This window comes from Pleuronectes platessa, chromosome 12 (assembly GCF_947347685.1).
Source record: "Pleuronectes platessa chromosome 12, fPlePla1.1, whole genome shotgun sequence".
In the NCBI taxonomy this organism is placed as follows: domain Eukaryota; kingdom Metazoa; phylum Chordata; class Actinopteri; order Pleuronectiformes; family Pleuronectidae; genus Pleuronectes; species Pleuronectes platessa.
In genome coordinates this window covers 16,746,131-16,773,822 of record NC_070637.1, presented here as the reverse complement: position 1 = coordinate 16,773,822, position 27,692 = coordinate 16,746,131, and the positions used below count along the sequence as shown (strand labels likewise).

Sequence of the window (27,692 nt, the reverse complement as noted above, 5' to 3'; positions counted from 1 at the left end):
TTATAAAGGTAGATGAAGCATCTCCACTTCCTCTCATGATAATACACCTGCCGACCACGAGTCAGTCGCAGCTATCAATCATGAAAATTCACCCCATTTCATTGGCTAAGAATAACTGATTAAGAACAAATCTACTGGAAAATATCAGTTTGATAAGAGATAACCTAAATTACATAACATTGAGGATCAGGATTTATGATTTATACTGCAGCCAGCAGGGGGCGATCAAGGTGCTTTGGCTTTGCTTTTGAGGGCGTCCATCTTTAAAAACTGTCTATGGGCTTAAAACTAAGATGGTGGAAACAATAAATATGTTAAACATTAGCTGGGTAGCACGTTGTCGTAGCATTTACATCAAATACCATTAGTCTTGTGGGAACTATCAATATCACAGTCAGAAATGCAATACAAACTTCTGATGCTTATAATCCAATAACTATTGAAAAATCTTTTACACTAGTGTATGTTACACAAAATAATACATCACTGTACATATTCAATAAAATTGTATGGTCTAAACTTTCATTCTAGTGCTAAAATCTGGCAGTAAAAAAGAAAAAGAGCACAGATGCAGAAGTATGGTGGCCTGCTGGACCACAAATACCAGTTTATTGAATTTGACTTTTTTTATTAAACACAATAATTGTTCCACATTATGATACGATGTACACTTGTCAACGGAGCAGTACGTTCTGCTCGTCTTTCAAGGCATTGATAACGGGACTAATAGGTGACAATCTGTCTTCTGATACACACATTATATACAAGCTAAAGAGTGATGCGTGAGAAACTTCTCCTTTATAAGTCATGGACGAGACAGAGTACTACTGTCACAAATGAGCCAAAGCGTATGACGTGTAAACAGTAAAGTTAAAAAGGTGCTTTTCTGTTTTCTAATGTGGCCTCTATTTCTCTTTTTCACTGCTTTCCTGCCTCAAACCAAAAACTGGTTGTGTAAATTTTGTTCATCTGCAAAAAAAAGACAAGAGACCACTTAAGAATACTGAAATGCACTTGATCTTTATCAAATTTTTTTATGCAACCACATGACAAGCACCTGCAGCTGCTTAGAGTCTCTTATGCATCAGCTAAACTGCTCAAAGATAGTTTAAAGGACAAAAAACAGAAGAAAACAAAGATTCACAAGTATGAGGGACGGAATTCTTGACTCCAGACCCCAACATTTCTAAATAGCAATATTTCCCCCTTCCCCTGCCCAGTTAAAGAACATCCTGCAACATTAAATACACCCATAACTTCCCATAACATATGCATTTTCCCTCTCCCGACCCACGGGACCCTCATAAGCCAGTGTTGTTCTGAGTGCGAGACCGTCACCATGTCCATCTCTTTGCAGGATCTCTGTGCGAGTGTGTGTGTCTGTGTGTTTGGAACAATCAAGACGCCTGGTTGGCCCTTTACCAGATATATCCCCCATCATCCACCTCTCCCACCTCCCCCTCTTCCTCTTCAGCCTCCTCTGCAGTCTCCTCCGCTCCTTTCTCCTCCTCATCCTCCCATCCGACGCCGCTGCCAAAGTCACCTGAATACTCCATTTCCTTATCTGTGGAAAGATGGATGACAACATGCAGGTCACGGTGGGGGGGACACAGGGAGATTGAATTATCCACTGTGGTCAGCATGTCTACCTGAGAACTCTGATGCAGCCCCGCTCTCTACCAATTAAAAATGCTAAAATCAATTTAAAAACACTGACTGCAGGAGCAAAAAGGGGGCATATGTTTGACTTTGTCTGGATTTTAATAGCTAATTCTAAACCATGCCAGGGGACCCATTTCTATCAGGCGAAGGTTCAGTCCAAGCCGTCCTCATTTATCTTGAAAGACTTTTCTCACAGCGACAAGCAGCGCCTCAGAATGCAAATGACTCCGGACACATGACTGTGGCGCTGGTCTCTGCACTGAGTTATGTTGCAGTGGGCCTCAGTCCTTCAACATAAAGGCAGCCTTGTGCAAAATGCATGTGCAGGAGCGGGATGATTCACAGCCGAGCACGGTTTTTTTTTCTTGCTACATCCAGCTTTCAGGTTCAATTATAATACTGTATACTGACAGCTGAGAGCTACTGGATTTACCGCAGTCTGGCTTCCCACGAATCCTAGATCCGGCGACTTCTCCTCCGTTCTGGTCAACACACCAGCACTCTCCCCTGTCACACTGCTGCTTCCTGTAGTAGCCGTCTTCGTCGCAGCTTGGGATGAATCGACCTGGCATTTGCACGTGCACACACACACGCATTAATAAATATGAGTCAGGTATGGTAAAGCGGCCCTGACCCGTTCCAAACCCCAAACCCCAGTGAAGGCAAAAGCAGATAAACACATCTTGCATCATGCCTCATCACCCATTGGCAGCCTGCCCATTGGAGACTGTAATGCATGCGGCAGACAATTCCATATTCTATGAATACAAATATGTTCACGCAGCAAGACAGGGGTGAAGAAGTATTAAGTCAGCACAGTGCAGCATATTGGGGTGATGTGGAGGCGCTGTGGGGGTGCCTGGCTAATCATCACGGTATCAGGGAGGACGCCAGATGGAAAAGTTTTCGATTTCTGATCAGTTGCATGAATATGAATCAAAGAGTGTGGAAGGCCAGGGAAAATGCACTGAGGCCAATCTTAACCGTCATACTCTTAAGAGATGTGTGGATTTGTTGCAATGTTAAATTTATTCTCACAACAGTGCAACACAAATGAGACCGGGCAAAACAGAACTGTCCGTCCAGGCTTTCCAGGGAACATCTGAGCATCGCGCTGGCGGACATGCTCCCCGATCTCTGTGTCCTTGGAGAGCCCTGACTCAGAGCCCAGTCAGCCAGCCAGAATCTGCAGCTCGGACAGGCTCAAACACACAACTCCAAATACACACACAAGCACATTTTTACACGCTTACACACACATGTAAGACACACTGATGGTTGCTTTCCTTTGCCGTCTGTCAGCCTCAAATTCTAATCCACAAGTCTGATCAGGGCCTAATCCCCGCCTCCTGCTTGTCATCTGCTCCACGGAACCCGTCAACCAAGAAAGGCCGACACAGATGAGTTGAAACGCTTTCATGAGAAGTCAGTCACCTACCAAACTTTCTCTTGCCGCCGTCGAGCACTTGGATCCTCTCCAGTTCAGACAGGCAGGCCGGCTCTGAAAAGAACAGAGAAATTGTGTTTTACACTTAAAAAAAAAGAAAGATCTGATGCAAACAATCAAAACTATAAATTCCCCTGTGAGTAATGTGATGACCTCTTGTGCTTTCAAAATCAATTCTCATGTATTTCCCTCACAAACAGGAAAACTGTACCACCTGGGGACCCAGACCTAGATTCTGCTCGGCTGGTTGGCTTACAGGGGCAATCTACAAGAGCTGTGGGAGAACCAGGCTGTCAACAAGCAGCAGGAATGCTTTTAGAGCCTGGCAGTGAACGTTTCACCCCGTAGGGGAGCAGGGGGGTGACCAGGAAGACAAATAGTGACAGACTAGTGCAGGACAGAGGTAGATACACCTGAGGGGCAGTTGAGATCCTTTAAGTTTAAACGCATTTGCCACAGGGAGTATTTCAGCACACAGGCACTTGATGGTGTGTGTATATGCAAATCATCCCCTAGGATACTCACTCTCCCTCCAGAAGCAGAGGCACCACTCGGCGGTGGACACCTTGCCGTCCCTGTAGGAGTCGCAGGAGTTGAAGAAGGGGCGGATGCAGACCTCGTACTTGTCCAGGTTGATGGCCGCCAGCTCGGCCTGGTCCAGGTACAAGTCGTTGTTGGTGTCCAGCTTGGAAAACATCCAGCCTATGGAGTCCTTACAGCTGGCGCCCAGGCTCCTGTCCAGCACTGCAAACACGCAGACAAAACAAACAACTGTTGTCATCAGGGGACAGCTGCACAAATGGAGAATGAAACCGTGCTCAGAAATATTTCCTGCTTCCAATCTGAAAGCCAATTGTTTTCTAAAAGACATCCTGCAATTTTAAGCATTAAACTAAATTACATGACTGTTTTTTAATGAAACACAATAATTCTGGTGTTAATATCAAATTTTTGTATCAATATATCTATATAAACAACATTTATGGGTTGAACCCAAACCAATAAAGCTAACTTGTCTTTCATTTTTTAATCTCTGCTGGAACTAAACCCCCTTATCTGCCTAGACGTCCCTCATCCTCTCCTGGGCTTCTCACCTCTGGAGTTTCTGCCAAAGCTTTTGGGTGAAACTACACTTTAATCATATCACAGGTTTCAACTAAAAAACATTATTTCATGAAAACATCATTAGAAGTCAAATTTAGCATCCGAATATAAGAGTATTCCACTTCAGAATTTACAGTTTATTTTAGACTTGGTGCTCGTCCGGCACTAACTTGTGTGACTACATCCTGAGGCTTAGTTCCTGTTGCCCTGAAGCACAGCATGCTCAAGTATGTGATGCAATGTTAGCTTCTCCTCTAATTATATTTAAACATGTGTTATCCAGCAATGGGTTGCAGGATTCTTGCAGTGAGAGCAAAAGAAAAGCACAGAATTGGAAGCTGCACTGTAGCGGAACTGTAATGTTGAATGAGCAAGCAATTTGTTCTTGCTTTAACAGTTGTAGTGTGGCAGCAACAACTATTGTTTTCACCGAGGCATGAGACCTAAGACTTGTTCGGACTATTTTTATTGTGTATCTGCAGATACGGTAACTTCCTCTTAATGGGGTCAGGATTCTTTAGCTCTTACCTGATGTGGTGATGACTGCGGTGGCTCTGGCCCCGGGCTTGCTGCTGTTGTTCTGCTTGGCGTTGCTCTGCAGGAGCTGGAACCAGTCCCTGAGACGCTCCCCGAGATCAGCCAGGTCCTGACCGGTGCAGCTCTCTGTGGACGCCGCAGAGACGGGAAGGATATGATACTTCTTGCATCCATTTAAGTGGTTATGATGATTGTCATTGTTCATGAGACAAAGTAGAATGCCTACCTCTGCCAAGGCCCAACAGTCCCTTTAAATTCAATCAAGCTTCACTAAATTCCACAAAATTATTAAATCAGTCAATATTATTTTTTTCATCAAGATCCTTGAAGTATTTCCGTGGAAAAAGTAAAAAAAAGCCCTGTACCTAAGATTTACCGGGTTCTTCCCTGACCCACATCCTTCCAAATGTTGAGGTAACCTATGCTATAGTTTTTGTGTTATCTTGCTGACAAACAAACTAAACAAATTTACCAACAAAACAAACAGGTGTGAAAACATAACCTCCTTGGCTGAGGTAATACGAAAATTGTGACGCATCTCACAGCGGCGATTACCAGAGAATTATACTCTCAAATATATTCAACAGAGTTATTTCTTGTAATGGTTGTTATGAGTCTGATCTTACCACGTTTACTTTCATTGGGCGTGGGGGCAGCGGTTGGACAAGGACACAGACCCAAACACTTCAGGGCGAGCTCCTTCCCTGTAAGACATGCCTGCTGCTCCAGCTTACACTGCAATACAAACCCCCCCACACACACATATGCATTAGCACACACACACACACATGCACACGCACACACACGAAATCAACAAGGGGACACAAAAGGTGAAGTAAAATGAGTTATTGCCGCAACACACATCAAATATTCATGAGGTGGCCGACTGTACGCCCTAATTCAAATCTGAGAATTGCTCCTGAATGCACTTTCTGACTTCTGCACGCAAGGTCAAGAATAGCGATCCGAACGACAGAGCATAAATCAATAAACGCCTGGGATTGTGTCCCCGTCACCTCACCCCCCCGATCGGTCCTGCTGAGGCTGTGGATTACGACTCTTTGTCTTGCCTTTGCTCCCCCGAGAGTCTCTTCACGCTGCTCAGCTCTGAATGTGCGAGGTCTATATCGTTAATGACACCACAATGCAAAGGTGTACATTATGCTAGCATCTATAATAATAGAAAGTTAAAGCTGTGAATAAATGTGCATATTGTTATACATGCGTACATTTAAATTCTGATTCTGACAGATATACGTTTGTATAATCTACTTCAATAATAGGTGTTAGTAATTTTTTTTAGTCAACACCTATATTTTAAAACAGACAGTGCATATGAATCCAAATTCACACATTCATAATTAACTGGAAAAGAGGGAAGCACAGATCCACAGCCAATGATTCTTGGCTTCCGTGCACACCCAGCGAATATCTCCACCTTTATTTTTTTCATTACATAAAAATAAGCGGAAAAGTATAACCTTTTTAAAAGGTTTGTTTTAATCTTGAACCTGCACTGATTGTTTTTTTCATTTGCGGTTCCTGGTACAACTTGGTAAATGTAGGTCAGTTCTTCTCTCTCCTTCCTCAGCTCTGTGCTGCTCTCCATCAACTCCTGAGGGAAATCTCTGTTTGTTTTGCTCCTAAATGCTCCACCAGCTGGTTGCTGGGGCTTTGTTTGTGAGTGGTGCAGAGCAGGTAGAGGACAGCGGGTTAATCAGAGAGTCTTTAGTTGAAAGCAGCTGCCCTGCTCCAAGCGGAAACACTGATGAGAGCAACGAGAGCGAAGCAAAACAAAAGATCTGAAAGACGCATAGTAATTTCATCTATTATTAAAATTAAAAGATTTGATCATAGCAACTTTGATATCAAGACAACAGCGGGGTTAAATAAATCAAAAAATATCTGCCACATGGACTAATGATATTATTTTCTTTTGTTTTTACAATTCGGTTTGTTATGAATGTGCTATATCAAGGGTGGGAGGCTTCACCTAATGTCTCTCAGTTTAATTAATGAAAGATTTTATGTGTGACAGTAACTTATAATTTTTTCCGCAGTAGCCTATATGATTTAATGAGACATAAGAGCTCTAAGACTTGGTGAAACAACTTACATCAATATTACAATATTTACAATATAGGATTGGATATTTCTGTTGATATCAACCATAGACTGTATATAAAGTTAGATGACAGATCTGGAGCTTCGGTATCATGGTCCCACCGATGCACAACCAATCAGTCAATCATGACCAACTCCCCAGAAGAATGGACATTTGAACTTATGTCAGAGTGATAATACATTAATTGACAGAAAGATTTCCAGTCCTGCGTCTTTGTCTTAGTTTACCTTTGAGGCGTAGTTGTGTCCGTCTGATCCGCACACAGGCCCAGAGGAGGAGATGGGACAGGGCTGACAGTTTCCATCAGGAGACCTGAGGGCGGGCTGCTTCAGTCTGCAGCGGGACAGAGGACACAAACACTGAGTCCAGCTGTGCTCATTCAGCAGCATCGAGGTGAACATGAAGCAAACAGCCCTCGTCCACATTGTCTGAACGTATTAGCTTATCATTAAACAACAGGCAGTCCTATTGCTCTGATGCACGATCCAACATTATTATTAGCACAGTTGCTGTCGGGGAGAAACATCCCAGACTGTGAGCTTGCTGTGTCGACCTCATGTTACTGTTACCGCATGAAGATTGTTTTAATGTGTTTGTTAAAGGATTTCATGTGTACCTGCCCCGGGGCTGCACACACACTCACCTGTGCTCGAGCTTCTTGCGGTTGACGCACACAGCTCTTTGGTAGCCTTGGGCAAAACACACCTTGTGCCGGCTGCACTTAACCTTTTGACAGGGGTCCTTGGTGGTGTCTACATCTGGGGGCGGGAAAAAACAGAAAGAGATGTTTGTTGTTGAGTACTTTGCTTTTACCATTTTCTCCATCATTCTCTGCACGTCACGCTTCTGTTCGCTCGAAACCTGAATCTCTCCCCTCCATTAGCTCAGAAGAACCTGAGAGTCAGTGTAATGTTAGAATGGTTCAGAACTGGCGGTTGTGCAACAACCAATATTTATCCCGCATAAGCATCTTGGGCTTTATAGAAAAGTAGAAAACCATTTAGAAAAATAGAATAGTCAAAAGACCTATAAGGATGGAGGGTATTAGTACTTGTTTTGAGTTTTTGTTTAAAGTCTCCATGAAAAAGAATTTGTGCCAGAACAAAGAGAGAAACAGCCTTTGTCGTACCTCGCTGGTACGTTTACTTATTTAAATATGATTACCCTTAAGGTGACCTGCAAAGACAAACATATCGTGCGATGTTGGCCTGCGTGGTTACCTCACTCCATGTCATCCATCACACTCGCTGCTGCTGGCAGCTAATGCCGGACCGTGTGTCAGCAACCCAAACACAGTCATATGTCACACCTGTCTGTTCCTAGCAGGCCTCCTAGAGCCCGACCTCGATGTCACACTATCTCTTCAACTCCCACAGCTTTTATTCACTTACACTATCCATCAGCACGGTGCACCTGATTCACAGATTAATGTTGCAAAGTCCCGTCTCTGTGGCAGATGTGCTCGCGCATCATGCATTCGTTCATCCCCCTGCTCTACTGTATCCTGTTTTTATGGCACTGTTATAATTTAGCAAGGAGGCTTAGGATCGCCTCTCTTGTCCTCTCCAGTGGCTGAATACATTAATGCTGCCGACATCCCAGGATTATTGAGGCGAACAGACAGATATCTGATTTGAGAAGCAAATCCCAAACAACACACACCCCCTGTCATGGCTGAGCTGGTTGTATAACTGACTGACTGACTGCTCTGCTGCTGCGGAGAAACAGTGAGGCTCGGAGGCAGTAATGCCCACATGCAGACTCCTCATCCATTTTGACTGTCAACATCGGAGCCTTATTCTCTGGTCGCCCAGGATGCTTGGCACTGATAGTGTGGAGCATCTCCATGAACAATATCACACACATCTCACAGCTTTTCTCTATTTCTGTCTGTCCCTGCCTTACCAGCGCATTCTCTCACTCTCCCTCTTTTGTCACTGCCTTTCTTGTCTTTGCAGATTTGCCGTTTCACCCCCAGTCCAATTCAAACCATACGCTGAATCAGGGGGCGCAGCAGCCAATACATTCCTTTGGACACTGGATGAGGAAATCAAGGTAGTAATAGGCAGCACAGTAAGTGGGAAGGCAAGAATATGTAGCCTTGATGTTAATCCACACAATGAAGATTTAACCAGTAATTAGAACAAAGTGTAGCACTGGATGATACGGCCCAAAATTATACAAAGATAAAAATGTTCATGTCAGCTGATATCTTGATAGATTTCACAATATTTGATTTAAGTTTAAAGACATTTTACAAATCAGAGATACCTCTTCATTGTGCTTGCACGATGCTCGGACAGTATATACAGTATATTGAAACATTGTTATATTGCTACCGATGTAAATTCTATTGCAATAGTTATTGATGTTGTATTATTGTCCAGCAGAATACACAGAGTAGATAATCCTGCCTTTCTAATAGCAAAAGGTATAAATAAATCTCGTTGGTAGCGAGCGGCTACAATGCTGGCGCGGCGTTGTGTTGTGAACACAGAAACATAAGGTGGCTGCCTGAGCCTCATGTTAATTTAACAGGCTTCCACAGATTAAAGCGCTGCCTGCGATGATGACGTTCCCATAGCAACAGGCGCTCTTGCAGTTCAATCTGGTGTTTCTGAGAACTCTCTCTCTCCCACTCCAGGTTCTGAATCACCCGTCATGCAATCATGTCCATCATTCCACCTTTCTTCCTTCTTATGACATTCCTTTGTCTTCCCATTGTATCAGACATCTTCACTGTGTGTTCTCATTCTTTGTTCGCCCGCGTGTTCATTATTTCCTTCAACGCATCCACTCTCTGTGCTCAACCCCTGATTCACCCACCTTCTTCCATTTTTACTTTTTTGAAACACTCTCCTTTGGTGCTAAACTAAAGCCCGCAGCAGCGAACCTCTCCTAATTAGGCCGCCTGTGCCTCGGTTTGATCCAGTCTAGATTTGCATGAGGTTTATCTCTGCAGATTGGGGCCACATCCTCATCATCCACCCTCTTATCTAATTTTTACCCACTCAGGCTCTAATATCATCAGTTCCATCTTGTCTTCTAGGAAGCAGTAAGGACAATATATTCTCCATTTGTCTGCAATTGTTAATCCAGGCTTGAATCCCAACAGTGACACACAAAATGACCACCAAGAAAAGAGCAAAGGTCTTTGCATTAATTAATGCTGCATACTGAACCTGTAAACAAGGTTCGTAAAAGTGGCAAGACAAACAGTCAAGCTGTGCACTATAAAACCAAAACAGTGCTTAAGCTGCATGCTGTAAACCAAAATAAAGCTAAAGCTACACTCTGTTAAAAAAATAGAGATAAAGCAACATGCCGTAAAACCAAAACAGTGCTAAAGCTGCATGTTGTAAAACCAAAAAAAGAGCTAAAGCTCCTAAAAATGTTCTGACAAACCTTTAACACTGCTACTTTCAAACTATGCAAAGCCCTTTGATCTATTTGGTTCAGGGTCTAAAGATTATTGTTTAATATGTGTTAATCCAGCACACTGAGACGTTTGCGGTCTTGAATGTGGGGTTTTGAGTTTGATGCAAGCAGCCCCAGGTGGCTAGAGAAGAAAGTGCAGGTAGGGTTGACACTGGGATTGTTTTGGAGTGTGAAGGTGAGAAGGGCAGCAGTGCTCCCTGGAGGATCGTAGCGGTTGTTTTTGGAGATTGAGAGTTGTAGTCATCCCAACACAAGATGTGTGCAACTTGTACAAGAGCCCTGTAAGGACTCCTCTGGGGGAGAGTCTGCTTTGTGGATTACAGTGGATTAACAACGTGTTAGTGGAGAGGGTCTTAGAGAGGGCAAGATTTTTCCAAGGCAAAATGAAAGAGCTGCTCCACTGTCCATCTATTGCTGCAGATTTCGACAATATGTTTGATGGCAATTTACTTTGTGTGCATGTGTGGTCAGCCCAAGCCCCAATATCTATCAAAGGCCTCAAGAGGCATTAAACTCTAGACCTTGTTGAGTGTGGACTCAGCATGTTTTCCTATCCCCAACTCTCTCTTTAGCATCTGCCATTGATCTGAAACCATAGATTTGTCGGAAAGCGTCGAATCACCATTCACCTGGCCTCTCTGGCTGAGATAAGCTTCTAGGAAGCCAATATAGTCTTAAATGTGTATGTATTCAAGAGTCCTGTGAATGCAGTGCACAAACACGTGAGTGTTGTTTGTGCGAGTGTGCATTTACTCGTTTGTTCTTACAAATCCCAATTACAACTGTTCTCCTGCAGTGTTTGGTGTCTTAAGGGCAAGGTGATTTAATCAGTTGCTGGATTGATGAATTGACTGTGGAAATCCACAGCAAATTACCCTGACCTCTCTCTCTCACTGAGCGCAGTGCCAGCTGAAGTGGAGTCAGCCACTGCAGTGTCTGAATGCCAATTTCTACCTTGGTCTATTATTGGCGTTGACGGTTTGCATGTCAGGAGTGTTGACAGTTCAAATGCTCTGTCTTACTCCGCATGGTGCTGCAGAGGCTTGAGCTGCCCGGCTGAGAGATGAGGCCTGCGGGCTCAGCCAAAGTCGGCTGTAAAGACATCATAATGATTTAGGGACGTCTCACGGGGACAAATCTCTTCTTTTTCACTCCCTCGTTTTTATTCAACCACTCAAAAGAGATGGCAGATCGATGGGAGTGAGGTAGCACACTAGTGTCGAGATGAGAAGAAGGGAATAAGATGAATGAAGGGCCCTGTGGTGTGTGAAATAAAAGTAGTGAAGTGCTATTCATCCGCTAACCTGAGGCAAGTATTTCAAACTTTGGTACAGTTTCATATAAGCTTAGCACACACGGCTGAACTCTACATTATAGAGATGCCACTTGTGACGGTGGTCGATGTCAGTTCTTTCGACTCAGAGGAAAATGTTGTATTATTTCTGCTCTATTGATGAACTAGCAAATCTGAGAAAGCCAGTCTTATGATCAAATCAGAGTGCTAATGCTTTTTCATATTAACAGTGGCATGACCAAGGCTGTGTCACTTGCTGGTCACTTACAGGAAAGGTGAGTGGTGAAAGTTGATGAAGAGGCGAAGGCATCTACCACCTCATCTCTACACATTTATTTTCACCTCATTCACCTCAAAGGGTTCCTACTTAGGACATGGACAGAGACATTGGAATTTAATGTAACTCATGAGATGTAGAACTGGCTAATAATGAGGTAACCTGGGAGGTTATTTTAATGATGCATCAATGTCAACTAAATAGATTCTCCCAGCTTTAGACGACACTGCACCACCGTGATCAAAATGATAAATGAGGGAATGTCTTTGAGAAGAATCGAGCTCCATCTTCCCATCGAAACTAAAGCTGGCACTTGAGCTGCTCTACAGGCCTGTGGTGGCTGATCTCAATGTAAATACAGTCAATACCTGGTGACTACTCTTAGTCTTTATATCATTGCAGGAATTTCTCAGTTGATATTTGCATTTCACTAAATCTATATCCTATTTCCTGGCTTAATTTTTTATTGAAACCCTAGAAATATAATAGAGATGTTTTAACACATGCAAAGATTACACAGCTTTGTTTATGTTTTCTACTAAATGCAATGACATTGAAAAATCTGAAGTGCAGTTGCCTTGTTGTTGGCGCTGTATGTGAGAACGCAAATGTCCAAGTGTGTTGTTCTTGACAATTTCCAGAACTCTGTGAGCAAGACGTTTATAACATGTGATAGACGCTAAAGTGAAAAAACCCCAAAAGAATACAAATATTTCAGGATGAGAAAAAAGACGTAGATGAAGATGTCAACTTGGAAACAAAATGGGATTCGAGAGCTTTTAGCGATAAGGGCAGACACCTGACTCCACTCCTTATCTAAACATTACCGACATTATCCTATTGTTGTGGACGTGTCTGACCATCTCCTGCCCAGAGTTAATGTCTAAAACCAACAACAGTTTTTAGATCTCAAGCAGAACGATTCCTCTTTAAAGATGACAAGAAAACAGACAGTTAATAACTGTCTTCATTTTCAGCCCATCATACTCTTACACTAATTAACTTGCCTTCTCCTTCCACTCCACAATTTCCTCATCACCAAACAGCCGTACAGTCGACAGGAATAACGTTGGTGTAATTTGCTTCACATTAAATCAATGTCTCATCCTCATCTTGTGCTTTTACTTCTATCACCCTGTCCTTTCATTGGAAACCATAAGTGGTCCTTTGTTAAGCTCTTGGAAATTGCTCTAATGGACTCTGCCATTCAGCTCAGTTCATTTAAGCTGCAAATCAAGTGTCATGACTTCATCTTGTGTCGGCTCAATTAAGAACGGAGTCAAGGAGCGGACCTCGGACGTTCAGCCTCTCCACACGGCTCCTGCTTGAGAGCAGCAGACGAGGAGGAAAGGGAGGAAGCAGAAGGAAGTGGCCATAGGTTGTTGAGCCAGTAGCATCTCCTGGGGGAGACACATCGGACCCACTCAGGCGGTAAAAAACAGAGCGCTAACATCTTCTAACCTTTTTGCAGATGAACCCCAACAGAAGCGGACAGAGAGTGCAGGAACAGAGTACAAACATGGTTCAGTGCCGTCTAATATAATGAACTAACCCTACCCCTGACCATCTGGGAGGCATCGCAGTTCGAACACAGGCCACAGAATCTGCCTCCATCCCTCAGGACAGGCGACTGACTCACTTTCACTAAATCATGTGACCTTCACTTCCTCAGCAAGAATGCCATGGAGTTTAACAAGCTTTTTTAATATTTAGCTTTTATGAATTATGTTCGTGCCTGAAATCTGAGCATGTGAGGAAACATTTCCATCTTTTGAATCTGAAGTCACTCTTTCATACGGAAATGTCATGACCGCTAAAAGTAAATAAATCTCCCATTTCATAATTGGTGATATGGCATAACATCTCACGTTCATGCCTTGTCTTATGCTTACTGAACCTTCAGGGAGTATTGCGTTATGGGTTGTGTATTTTTTACTTTCAGAACAAATAAAAGAATAATTGAGGAGGAAAACATTATGCCAAAGCTTATATCAGATATGCAATGAAGTCAAGGGCCTGTTACATTAATGGACAAATATAGCTAAAAAGACATGAGATGGTGTGAGACTTACTGTCATTTGATCCCTGATTTTCATCCCAAGTATGGACGTCATCATCCTGCAGAAACACAAAGAAAACAGTCTTTTATTAGCGAGTGCAGGATAATTCACACTGCAGGCCTGAGCACACTGTCGCTGATAGCAAAACCATTAACACGGTCATCTGCACAGAGGAGAAGTGATGTCGTTTACATTATCCTTGCACACTGACTATAATGTGTACATTAGTCTTGCAGGATGATAATTAGTTGAGTGAGTCACACACACCGGAGACAGGCGAGTATCTACTGTGGCTGATCCGTGTGGAAATGAGCCCAACAAATCTATGTGTGAGACATATGGCTTCGGGGGGGCGAGCTGCCTTTTAAGTATTTTCTTTTTTCCTTTACTTGATTAGAACATGAATCGCTCTAATTAAAACAGGCAACTTGAAGGAGATGATGTATAAAAAAAAATTAAAAGAGGCAGGGGAGGAGGATGGATGGAGAATGAGAGATAATGACACAAAAAGACAAGGGAATGTGTCATGAATGAAGACGACATCATCATACAAAGGCAGCGGGAGAATTGTAGGAGAATAAAACGGAGAGAACTGACCTCTACCTCCTGGTGGAATGACAGCAAGAAGGAGAGAGAAGAGCCAATATTAGTGAGGAAGAGACATGTATATTTAGATACAGGGTATTAAGCTGCAATCAATGACACTGGAAAGCCACAAGAAAGGCGAATAACCTTAAATGAAGTGAAGGTTATTAACCAGCAGCTTGGCAATAAAGAAAAACACTTCAAAAATCATCACATTTTATTTAAATATGGCAAACACATTTTTTGAGGATTATTTTTATGTTACCTCGCAATACATTTTGCTTATCTCAAAATACTTTTGCATATCCTCAAGATACTCGCCCTCTTCTAGTCCTTCTGAGCCATATGTTGCTCATCTTCTCCCACCGCAGCCCCACAGTATGGATCTACTTATTGGATTTTATTTTGAAAGGGCATAAAGTACTGATATACTACTGATGTTGCTGAATAAGGCATGGTTATATCTTTGGTGAAAATAAACTAAAATGAACGCAGTGTGGTGATCTGCACGATGCTCTTGGATTCATTATGGGAATGAGAAACTCTTGCCATATAATACGAAACCATTGCAAGGGAACGTAAAAGCAATTCAGCATGAACCTTCAACGGCTCCGTTGATTGATGTATAGAAATAAAGAATATAAAAATCAGACAGAAAAAAAGATGAAGCCTTGACAGAAATCTATATATTCTTATCGTATTCCCATCATTAAGAAGCTGATTAAGAAATTATGAAGACGTTTTAATATTAAATCAAAATCATCACAGACTGGCAGTAGGGAACTTTCTAAAGGAATTTCTTAATGCTGAGACTGAAAACTCAAGATGGAGTGAGTGCATTCAGTCAAACACAAAACCGCCTGTGCTTCTTTCAATAAATAATGGATCCCATAGGATACAGTGCAGATGCAAAGCCTTTTGAGCATATTTGCTGTGTCTGAACATGAGTCATTTCAAGAAATTTACAATCGGCCAACCTCCGCTCCTCCTTAGCGATGACTTACTCATCACCGTAAACATTTACTGTACGGGAAGCGTGTGCCAAACAGCTCCCTGGAAGGCGATGAATCCTGACACAACACATGAAATAAGCAGCCCTCATGAAAGCTGGGACCTTCTTCCTTGACCCTGACAGTTTTATTTCACAGAGGTAAATATTTTCATCGCTTGCGAGCACTCCAAACACCACAACGCTGAAATCTACCAAACTGCACCGCTGTTCGATTCCTCTCTGCTCTCTGCGGTGTTAAGCTCACTTCCCCTTCTCAATGATATAAAGATCACTTCCAGTAAACTGGCGTGCGGCTGGACTTTTTAACTCAACACTCCAGCTGAGCTTCATGAATGATTGTCAGTCATGCAGTTTAACCTTGTTGGGCCTAATGGAGTCAAGCATTAGCAGGGTATAAGACCTCAAAGAGTCTATGACCTGGCCATTAATCCAACACCTCCCATGTCTCCTTTATTGATGCTTCAGCTCCTGCATTATTTAGCAGCCTCTCTGTGTTTGTGTTTCTGCCAAAACCGATGAGAGTGTCCTGCTGCGCTGACAAGACGGCAAATCAATGAATTCATAAAGGAACGGTTGCAGAAAATGTATTCGGGGAAAATAAATTCTCCTGAGTGTACAAGGAAATTGAGCATGAAACGCAGAGCGCGGCGACAAGTTGAGCACACCGCAGAGGAGTTGCATCACTCTGGGGGAAAAAAAGAAAAGGAGAGCAAAGTTGTGATGAAAGGGCTGCTGTTTTTTACAGACACGTGATTAAAGGAAACTGGATGAGTGCTGGAAACACTCGGCTGTACCCAGGAGCCCTGTGATTTACCTGATAACATCAAATCAGAGCTCCTCTTGTTAAACAGAGCGGAGCAGCTTACCCTCCGCTTCAAACAAGGCAGACTGTTTGCCTTGCTGCCGGGCTCCACTGTACTGATTGGCAGATCACAGTATCTCTCATATCTCTGCACCTGATAAGTCTCTTCCCTGGAAAACTGGACTCAACTCCAGAGGAGCCGCACAGTGGCAAATACATCTCTAAACTAGCATTACAGTCCTGCAGTCATATTATTTATTGCAGTTTCAGTCTGCATCATTTTTTTCTCCATACTCACATGAGATCATTTTGAACTTTGCCCTTTTATCACTGGCATCTAATCAGATAATCTTTGAATCCAGGATACAATGGGTGAAGATTTGAAGAAACTTGAGTTGTTCAGGTTCAAGAGGCTAAAAACTGATTATGTTATGTTGACCTTCGACCACAATTTTGCTTCTTCGAAAATGCCAAAATCCAAACCCTTCATTCCTTAAGTCCAAGTAAACATTTGTAAAAATCTTTAATGGCGTATTTGAGATATTATGTTCACAAGCATGGGACCGAGGGACGGACAAGCCTAGACATAAAGCCACGTGGCCTAAAGTATGAGAAGTATGACTAAGATTCTGTTATTTGTGGGGGACAAAGACGTCTAAACAGGAAAACAGTAGAATTTAATGTAAGGGTCTCTGCGTGTCTATCTGACAGGTCATGTGTGTGTGACTGACAGGTGTTCCTGTGTAAATGTCAGCTGTCAGCTGCACTTAGGGTTCACTGTGGTTATCCTGAGGGGTTTGTTCGTGCTGACAGCGGGAGGGCGTCGATGCCTCATCAGTAACAAAGGACACAGTAATATCACTCATGTGGAGATCCGTGCAGGCATATCTGCCAAATGAAGGTTCCTACTTGACCTTATCCTCACAATTATTGTTAATATCTGCCTTTTGTGAATTCATCCACCCATGCAGAACAGCACAGGGCTGCGATGTACGAGCTGCATCTTGCATCAAAAAGCACCACGGGTCATACAATTTACAGCAGAAGCCAATTTCAGCCCACACAGACCCCCAGTCTCAGATTTTTATGTAAAACTGTGTTTTTCTGGCCAAAACCTTTACATGAGTGAAGCTTCAGAGCTGCTGCAAAGTAAACACAGGCATCAAGGGAGATCCCGGTCTGTAAATGTAAGCCAGTTCCTAGCTTTGATTTAAAAAAGATGTCATTTCTGTTTGCCTGCTCCTTGATGAGAAACCAAACAGAGGTCCGGGTTTGATTGAACAAAACCAATTGAGTGGGTAAAAAAGTTTGAAATTCAGATCGTGTGTCCCTCAGAATAACACATTTAAACATCAGTTTCATTCAATGAAAATAGCAGAGTGGTTTTTCCTTTCACTGCTATGGTTACACAGGGTTTTAAACCTGCAAAAAAGGGCCAGTAGAGGAGTTTGCATTTCTGTTGTTCCCCAATTAATCAAGGGTGGAGTGAAAACATGGTTTTTTTTGGTCCTCGCGGATGCTGACACGTCAGGGTTTGGTGAGAAAGTCACCTGCTTTGCACAAATGAGTCCGAGCTGCACTCTACACCGAAGGTCCAGCTTACTGTAATCTCTCCCTCCAGACATTCTCTGAAGGGTTGCATGGCCAACACGCCTGCTGCTGAAGTCCCCTCTTTCATCCTGCCCACACCGAGAGGTCTTAAGGAAATGCAAGAAGCCCTTTCAAGTTAAGAGCCACTGAGAGATGAAGGTGTCCATGTGCAACGTAAACTTCGGTCGACTGCTGGTTATACAGCTCTCTCAACACACTTCCAATCATATACTGTATTTAAATATGACCGACCAAAAGTAAAGCTTAGTATTTAAAGCCATGCTAGTGGATGGGACATGGAAATGGGAGGAAGTGAAAAAGTGTTATCCATTTTTATATAGAGTCCATGACAACTTGATATACTGGAATTATTTGATACATTCACGGGTACCTAGTATACACAGGGGAAGTTAGCCCACATCATGGCATGAATCCTAATTTAACTTAAAATAGTTTTAAAAATAATGCCTTCAGGATTCATACACTGATATTCTCATTTTACATTAATGATAATCTTGCTGAAGCACACTACTGAAAAAGTGTGCTGGGTACGAATGTAGCAGAAAAAATAACCCCTAAATCTGATGAAACACAGAGAGAAAATTACACTGCCTAGAGGATTTCTTCAGCTGCGGTGCTACATGCAGCATCAAATAATTTCCTCCCACCTAGAGACTCGTATAAAGACTGTGTTGCTGCTCGCATCCTCTCAGCTTTGGTTTACAGATCACATGAGACACGTCTGAGATGAAATAAAACCCCTCTCCACCACATTCTCATCCTGTATGTTCTCCTCTTATCTTCACAGCTTCAGGGCAGCAGAAGCAAGCCTTGTGTTTCCTGTATTCCTGCATGCACACACTGGAATCTGAGCAGATGTTAAGGACTGCAAAGGCAGAAGAAGAGGCAGAGCATCACACACTGAAAGTCTGGTCTGCTTCCCTTACAGCACGGAGTCAAGTGCCGAGCTTATGTAAGAGAGAGGGACGGGTGAATAAAAGGTGAAGTGGGGGTTAGTACTTCTGGGGAGAAGATCAATGGATGACAGGGGGAAAAAGAGCAGTGGGGAAATGTTTTCAGACAGAATTCACCAAGAGTGAGCGTGCATGTCAAACAAAAATTATCCACATCTCAGGATGGAAAAGCAAATGCCAAACAGGTAGAAAACAAAAATGTCAAACTGGAAACTGGTCACTGGACACTTGAGCGAATGTAAACGAATGTGAGCTGACCGTTAGGATTTATACGATATGACCTGCACCCTGCATGTTCCACCTATGTGGGCCACCCCTCGCCTGAACGTTTTGGAGATGTTCCTGTTGTTTCCGGTTGGACTCTGACAATATCTTTCTGTGTTCTTAATATGTGAAAGGCAAAGTCATGCTCGTATCTAATCACAGCTTTAGAGAAAATAAGTAAAACATAATTCTACAACCCAAAACTGTGCCCAGTCTCTGTTTTCCTTTGTCCAATATTTGTGTCCAAGAGAAGCACTGGATAATTTGACCTGTTAAGGCATCTAAAATTATTAAAATAAAAAAAAGAATATTGAAAAACCTGCACCTGCACTACATTAGATTCAACAATACATGGATTTAAACAGACTTTGATTTGATTTCAGAATTATGATTATGATTTATCCTTTTGATGCACTGTGCTGTATCTAACTCCATTGATGTGCTTTCTTCAGGGGATATACTCACTTATTTTCCATCGAAGCATATATAGATATGCTCTTTTTTTATGTCATTATGTGCATTGAGAATTGAAGGACTTGCGGCTGCAAGCTTGGCTTCATTATTACCGAATGGTGCTTAGTCTAATAATCCCTCAGTTCAAACACAGGGAACAGAAGCAAATGGATTTAGTTTAAAAATTTAAATCGTATACACTAGACTGAAACATTCTGAATGCTACACAGCTTTTCACTCTTTCATATGGAATCGCTGAATATTTTGTATGCATTTTGACAGATGAATAAACCCATATTCTGCATTGCGCTCATGACTAATCTCCTTCACACCAAAGGCATATTAATTTACGTCTGCACTGAATTGTGCGATGCTCACGCCATGACTACTATAGATATAGTGCTTTATACATAATAATTCCCTGCCTTTTTTAAGAGAGGCTCTGACGCTATTCTTCACACTCAAGTAGAGATGATTGATTTCAGAAATACTGTGACAACAGAGGATGGGAAAAAGATCAAATACAAAGCTAGAGTCGAAGAAAATTGCACTCAAGTATGTAAACAGTGAATTGCTTTCTGCTCTTTACTAAATACAGAAATACAGGACCAAAAAAACTGCTTTCATTGAATCTGGCAGTAATGTTGAAATAGTGTTGAATCCTTAAACCTTTTTACTTCGACGTTATAGATATGTACACACACACACACACACACTTACCCACCCACACATGTAGATATGGCCATAAATATACATTCACACAGATCAGCCCTGGTGCCTCTCGGGGGCCCCGGAGAGCTCGAGGAAACCGCCTGCACCCTCACTGGAGAATCTGGTTCAAACAGCGAGAACCTTTACACTTCAGGGAAAACACCAAACTCAATCGAAAAAACGGCTTGTAACAAAAACGGAAAATCAATGACGTTTCCTTGGTAGTGGCCACAAGATGGAGAAGAATCAGCCAGTGAGTCGAGACGAGGAACAATGTAATCGAATAAGAGTCACAACCAGATCATCAGCAGTTGAGGGATACCTGTCATGTCTCGTGGAACGGGCAGACCGGCTGTTATTTCTGTTGCATAAGACCAATCGTTTCCCTGCTCATATCTAATGCGGTGAAGATTTCTTGAAATAGATTCACAAGAGCACAGATTTTTGTTTTATTTGTAAGCTACAAATTCCTTTGGACAAGTTTTTACTATTTCTTACGTTTTTTCTAACTTACATAATTTAGACTCGTCACAGTTAAGATGTGTGAAAGGTGAATGAACAACAACTGACAAAGGGAAGCACAGAGACTTTGTGTTGATTGAACACGTGTGCAACACAAACATCTGCAAACAATCATAGGGGCGGGAAACAGGGGAAAGACAGGAAGCTAAGTAGGACACAGACAAGGGGTAAAATTTTCAAAATAAAACGGGAAAACGGAGAACTCAAAGAAAAACAACCAAACACAAACACAACTAAAATGTCCACAAAGAAAAGTGTCCAACCAGAAACTCTCCATCTCAGAGTCCAGAGTCATGACAGTAAATGAGTTAGCCTGACCTGCTCATGGTTGCAGCTACAGACAAACATAGCATTTAATCTATTCTATGCAGTTTTTATGCTGTGGTTTTGAACTCTCAACTCATTACTCTCAATTTCAGGTATTTTACATATCGCCCTATTCAACACGTCTAAAGCTTGACAGACATGCCATCATCGTGTCTAGTTGATCAGGTATGAGAAGACAAGAAATCCTTTGACTGACCATGAGATCTTCTTAGCCACCACTTTTTCCAAAACTCCATACAGTGTGAGGTCTTTGGTTTTATATCTGTATTTGTACATATTTCATTTAGCTACAGTCATTTTCTCAACCCTCTCACTCAGGCTCTCATATGGGCTAAAACACCTGGATTTATATTCAACAACTTCAATATTTTCTGACATTCATCCTCTTGTATTAGCGGCTGTGCCCACAGGAGCTGATCTCACCCAGGCGGTGACTCACTCTGGCTTAAACCCAAAGGTAATAACACTTTGGTGCCACTTAGAATTATTGTTAGTTTTAAAAGGGGGGAAAAGGGTTGATTTATTGAGCCTCTCTTATATAATTTCAAAGGCCATACACAGTTTTATAATAATTTAAGAGGTGTAAGGAGAGTTGATTATAAATATGACTCTTAAACGGTCCTGTTTTACATCTGGATTCATATAAGCAAGCGTCACGTTGCGTAACTGTTGAAAGAAAAAGTATTTAGGAGCTTTTACTGCTGCTATTGTATGGGCTATTTACTGTTTTGTAACAATAGCAGGACATTGGATGTATCCCACAAAGATCTAATAACAGGCAGATTCCTGAATGTAAGTTGTTCTTGCAGTGAGCAACCTATTTGGCAAACAGACTCCCAGGTGTAGCCAACACAGAAGCAGGTCACTCTATGTAGCCAGGCATGTGAAATGCTTGCAGGGGTTTCTGGCATCTGCAAAGAGGAGTGTTGTCAAAAGAATGCCTCAAAGAGTCCAGTCGTCTTCTGCAGCTATTATTCCGGGTGAAAATACTTTATCTAGTTTTCTACACAATTGCATCTGCTGCGAAAATTGATATTTATCACTTTTCATTGCTACACTTATCAGATCGTCTCCCTGTCTCTCTCCCGCAGCACCTGTGCCCTTCAGCTGTGGCTGTTGTACTGCAGTGGGAAGCAGCTGTAGTTGTGCGAGCGAGGCGCGATGAAAGAAAGTTTCTTTCATTCTTTTTTTCTCCTTCTACTCAATTACAGCCCACCTAGGCCTCTGGTAGCCGGCCAAGACACCCTATGGCACATCGGTAAGGCGTTCAAATCATGAGCGTCCAGATTGACGCTCTGAGAAGTGACCGCGGTAATCGAGAACAACTCCATCCAAATCTCCAACAGAGTTCTGGGCATTTGCGGGCCGATGATTAACAACTTACGTCAGAACAAAGCATGATGGGACAGACTTATGGGTTTCTGATTCGCTGTTATCAACGCTCATGGCATTAATGCATCAATAGCAGTCTATTCTAGTATCAGAGAGCACCGAGACAGTCAAAGGTTTCTATATACGAAAGCCAGACTTCGCGAGACTGCCGATGACAAATTTACTGACTGGATAGTGTTTAATGGAGTATTTGGCTCTGGTTTTGCAGATGCCATTATCCACAATTATGTTTCCTATAGTGGTGAAAGGATTAAAAGGTGCAGTGAGAATCGCAAAGTGTTGAAATTCTGCTGGAGTTAAGCCAGTTTAAGAGAAGGAGATAATCAGGTAAAGGACGAACCAGGTAAGCGGCCGTTCAAATGTTCTATAAAACACGAACAGGGTGGTGCAGGAGAAACAGATCACATCATCATAGCATCTGCCAGAACCTGCAGCAAGTGCCGTCATCAGTCTACATATTTAATCCGCTGGCATCGACGAGGGATGTGATGTTTTTTCTTTGTGCTGGCACCAAGTGTTTTCTGCTCATTAAAAATTAAGTGGCATGATAACGGGTGCAGGCAGGATTGGTACTGGGTGGTCCAGAGCTGCATGAGTGCACACACATATGTGTTTAGATTTACCAGGCACGGACAGAGCAAAGAGAAATAATGAACCAAGAAACTTAAATCTTAAACTCCGACCTCTTTCTGTTATGGATACTAACATTAAATACCCCCCCCCTCCTGGAATAACTTACATAAACGTGCCCCTAATCCTCTTCTCTCTTTGGGCTCATATCTGAGTTTGGCTTAAATCAACTGGAATTAAACACTAAACCGCGACTCAATGATTTCATGGACCGAGCAGTTTTCACAAAAAAAAAAAAAAAACGTTGATTTGCTTTTATTAGTCACAGCAGATAGGATCTGTTATGCATAAAATCCCTGGCCATTTAGGGTAATTTTATACTGAAATAAAGATAGACTTTAGTGATGAGGTAATCCCCGCTGACATATAACTGTCCCTATGATGAGTCTGTAAATTTCTCTGAGCTCAGCAAAATTTCTTTTAGTGTCTGTTCTTAAAAATCACACTTAAATTGAAAATTAGTTCACAAGATTTATTTTCATGATCCCATAGATGCAAGTATTTCTAGCTGCTTGTGTGTCTCTATATTAAACCATATATTAGAGCTCGATTTCTATTCAGACCTCTCTGTTGAATGTTCATTAACAGTAAAGAACTTTCCAATTTTAACTAAAGCAACTCTGTGTTCAGTTTCCATGACTGCCTTTGCCTCGTCAGGCACAATTATTTATTTATATTCCCTGCATCTGCGGCATTAGTGGAATGAAATGTTGAGTGCACCTGTCAGATTAAAGGATTGAATGTATCCCATTCTGTTATTTGTTGACTGCAACTGTTAAATCTAATAGTCTCCCTGTGAAATAGATTGAAGTGTGGGAGCCATTTTTGTTGGGAGTGAGGGAGGCTCTTATCCTGAATCTGCTTTTTACATTTCGTAAGAGAATAAATATGAAATATTTACAGTGTGTGTTCATATATGCATTGTGTGTGCGTGTGTGTGTGTGTTTGTGTTTGAGGGCTTGTGCGTGTGTGACTGTGTGTGTTTGAGATTGAGAGAGCTTGTCTTTCATGTTTCGCAGCTTTGATTATTGCTTTCCAGTGTTGAATTAAAATTCAACATTCAGCTCTCTGCACGTCAACATCAATTTGTGTAATCTGAATACCTATAAGTGTGTCATTGGCAGCCCTTTATACATCAGCCGACAAATTCCCAGAGACTGAACCACTTTTTTTTTTTAGCTCAAAGACCAACATGAAGCAGCAGCAATTAAATGTTCATTATATTCAATATTCAGCAGCCCTCATTAAGAATCGTCAAGAAAGTACTAGCTGCTGCACAAATGATATTTCAGTGAAAGACTTCTAGGGTCTTAATGATATTAAAAATCTTAATAGAGGAAGTTTCCACTCACCCCCCCCCCCCCCCCTCCCCTTCGAAGTGGGACTGGTGAGGTGGATAGAGTCGTCTAACTCCCAACGGTACAGGCTCCATTTCAACACCATAACAAACAGACTGCTGTTGCTACGGCAGCAAGCTGGAATCAAAGCTGTTCCTACTGGCGATTCCCCCGGGAGGTTCAGTGGTTCACTTCTCTGATGTTTCTGCTGTCATCATCATCATCATCAGAGACACAAGGACTCCTGCCCTTTAATTCACTTGGAAATGAGTACACACCCACAGACACATGCACTGTTTGGTGACTTCCATTCATTGTTGACAGCCTGACAAAAACCTTACACCTAACCTTAACCATGACCAATTCATGTCTAGCCCTAACCTCAACATAACCACAAGTAATATCTCAACACTAAACTAAACTAGGACCTCAGAAAGGATGTTTTGCTTCAATAGGACCTCATAAGGTCTATTGGTCCTGACAAGGTCAGTGTTGGAAAAGGTCCCAAAAAGGAAATAAAAACAAGTAAACACACACAAGCACACAAAGTATCTCGCACAATATAGACATAATCATGCACATGTAAGCTCACAAACACACACACACACACACACACACACACACACACATGCGCACACACGCGCACACACACACACACACACACACACACACACACACACACACACACACACACACACACACACACACACACACACTCACACACACACATACACATTAAGAAAATGACTCCTGGGAATTATGATCATGAAAGAGATACAGCGTGCAGCTGTTCGGCAGCTTTGATGTTAAACTGAGAAAAAAGGGTAAAATAGAGCAAGTGACATCTTCATATTGGATGGCAAACCCTTAAACGCTGAAGAGAAGAAGAAGAAGAAGAAGAAGAAGAAGAAGAAGAAGAAGAAGAAGAAGAAGAAGAAGAAGAAGAAGAAGATTTCCTTACACCATTTATATCTGGGGATGCTCTACATACTCCAGGTGTTTGTGTTTTGAACATGTGCTGAATAGACAGTGAAGCTGCTGCTCTAGCCGATCAAACTAATCCGCTCCCAGGAGGCCAATTTTTCACAATCACTCTCCTCTTTGTCAGGGACGTCCTCAGATCAGTATTTACATAGGTGTATGATTTTATGTAGAAAGGATCAGCTTCTCCTCCTGCATCGCTCTCATATAAACGCTCCAGCCAACTGCTCACATTTCAAATCCAATAATGAAACCTATCACGTGCTGCACCGACCAACCTTGATCAATTAAAACCCAATTAACAGGAGTCATATGAAACATAATCCAACTGCACTATTGTCCAAATCCTATTGGGATCATTAGTAATCATCTCACAGAGCCGGAGGCAAAACTCCTCCTTTACAATTGCAGATATGGCAATACATCACTGTGCATGCAAACATACAAACATGCCCCGCAGGCTTTCATCAATCGCTGCAGCCCAGTTTAATCTTTTCAGTAGGTGAATATGTGCATCAATCAATCAGCAAGCCTTTGCTCTAATTGCTTAATTCTCTTGTTTGTGAAACCCCCAGGGACACATCTGGGGAAACACATCGGAGGTAACCCATATTTGGGTCAGTATGATGGAAGAGGTGCTCCTGCTGTAGAGCAGAGCCTAAAACGTGAATTGCTCATTATTAACAAAGGGTTAAAAGTGGGAAGAGAAACAGTCTATATGGGGATTGTGTTATTCCTTTGAAGTAAAGCTTTTCTGGTAAAGATAGTTTGCATAACCTGATTTTGAGGAGGAAGTAAAAAAAAATTATGTCAGCCACTAGCTACACGCTTCATTCAGATTGTGTTGATTAATTCTTAGAGGGGGAAAAAACAGGGTAAACATATTCATGTGTGGAGTTGACACATATACAAAACAAAAAAGATTGAAGGGCTAACATAAACACAATCTTAGTATAATCTTAATATGTATTTAGGCCTTCCCTAGTTTACATATTTTTTAAGATTTGTATCCTATTTTCACAGTTTTCTTTGTCTTAATTCCAAACACTCAATTGCACTTATCTAATACGGTACATTTCTGTTTCCGGCATTTACAAACATACCAAAACAAAGTGTGTGTATGTTTAAACCTACTCTGCATTAATAACTGATTTTCTCACTTTATCATAAGACTTGTTCCATATGACATTTCATTATACTTGTATTGACAGTAAAGATCTTTTGAATCTCCCGGCCAGCCCCCCAAAAAATTATTCCATACACTTTTTAATTTTCTTAATTCTATATATAATTTTTTTATGCAAAGTGTGCTTGTATTTCTCCAGTTTGTGTGCGAATGTTTCAACAGCAGCAGCACCAACTTGTGTTGTGTGGTGTAACTATGTTTTACTAAATGATCGTGCATGTGCGTGTCCCCGCATCACCGGCGCATCTTGTACCGCATTATACCGCGCATCTCTCCATCATCATCACCACCACCATCATCATCAGCAGCAGCAGCATCAGTGGACTTACGTCTCTGAAGCGGTTCCAGTGCTTGAGCTTGCGGCTGTACTGTGAAATGGTGGACAGCCACTGGTCGTCCTCCATGAAATTCCCCGTCTTGTCCGCCTCCTTCACGCTCCTCACGTCCGTCTGGACGCTGGACCCGGCGAGCAGCGCCAGCGGGACGAGAAGGCACACGACGTCCGTAATGTCCACCATGGTCTCGGATAATTAAAACAAACCCAACAACAACCACACAAACCTCACACAAACACCGGCTGTCGAGTTTTCTTCTGGGAGGATGGAGGAGGAGCAGGAGGATGCTGATGCTGAGGCTGAAAGTACCAACTGATCACCTTCTAGGATGCTGCTGCTGAGGGGGAGGGAGGGGGTGAGGAGAGAGGGAGAGAGAGAGTGGGGGAGAGCGAGAGAGAGAGAGAGAGAGAGAGAGCAAGTGATAGAATTATGGTTGGAATTTGAGATGAAAAGACTTTTCATGGAACAATGGTTTGTTCAGGTGGGACAGTTTGTGTAGTGTGAGTCTCAGCTGAGTGATTACGTTAGTCATTTAGTCTAAAATGTTGTAAAATCTATCTATCTATCAACTCTCTATCTATCTATCTATCTATCTATCTATCTATCTATCTATCTATCTATCTATCTATCTACACAATCATCATAAC

At 42.2% G+C, this 27,692-nt stretch overlaps 1 protein-coding gene across 1 annotated transcript; it reads right to left on the bottom strand.

Annotated features, from left to right (window-relative positions):
* Positions 1-653: 653 nt before the first annotated feature.
* spock2 (SPARC (osteonectin), cwcv and kazal like domains proteoglycan 2) lies at positions 654-27,228 on the bottom strand. The gene is made up of 11 exons (XM_053436265.1): positions 27,040-27,228; positions 14,542-14,550; positions 13,957-14,002; positions 7,519-7,633; positions 7,103-7,208; positions 5,377-5,485; positions 4,742-4,876; positions 3,635-3,853; positions 3,101-3,163; positions 2,096-2,227; positions 654-1,564 (listed from the first exon to the last, which is right to left on the bottom strand). The coding sequence occupies exons 1-11, from the start codon at positions 27,226-27,228 to the stop codon at positions 1,419-1,421; spliced, it is 1,269 nt and encodes a 422-aa protein (XP_053292240.1). The 3' UTR covers positions 654-1,418.
* Positions 27,229-27,692: the final 464 nt, after the last annotated feature.

What these genes read in the sequence shown, in the direction of transcription:
- spock2 (XM_053436265.1), bottom strand. Translation starts at nt 27,228, where the DNA reads ATGGTGGACATTACGGACGTCGTGTGCCTTCTCGTCCCGCTGGCGCTG. An exon ending in CGCAAGAAGCTCGAGCACAG is followed by an intron (nt 7,209 to 7,518) that starts GTGAGTGTGTGT and finishes GTCCCGCTGCAG; the next exon opens with ACTGAAGCAGCCCGCCCTCA. An exon ending in CGGCGGCAAGAGAAAGTTTG is followed by an intron (nt 2,228 to 3,100) that starts GTAGGTGACTGA and finishes TGCAAATGCCAG; the next exon opens with GTCGATTCATCCCAAGCTGC.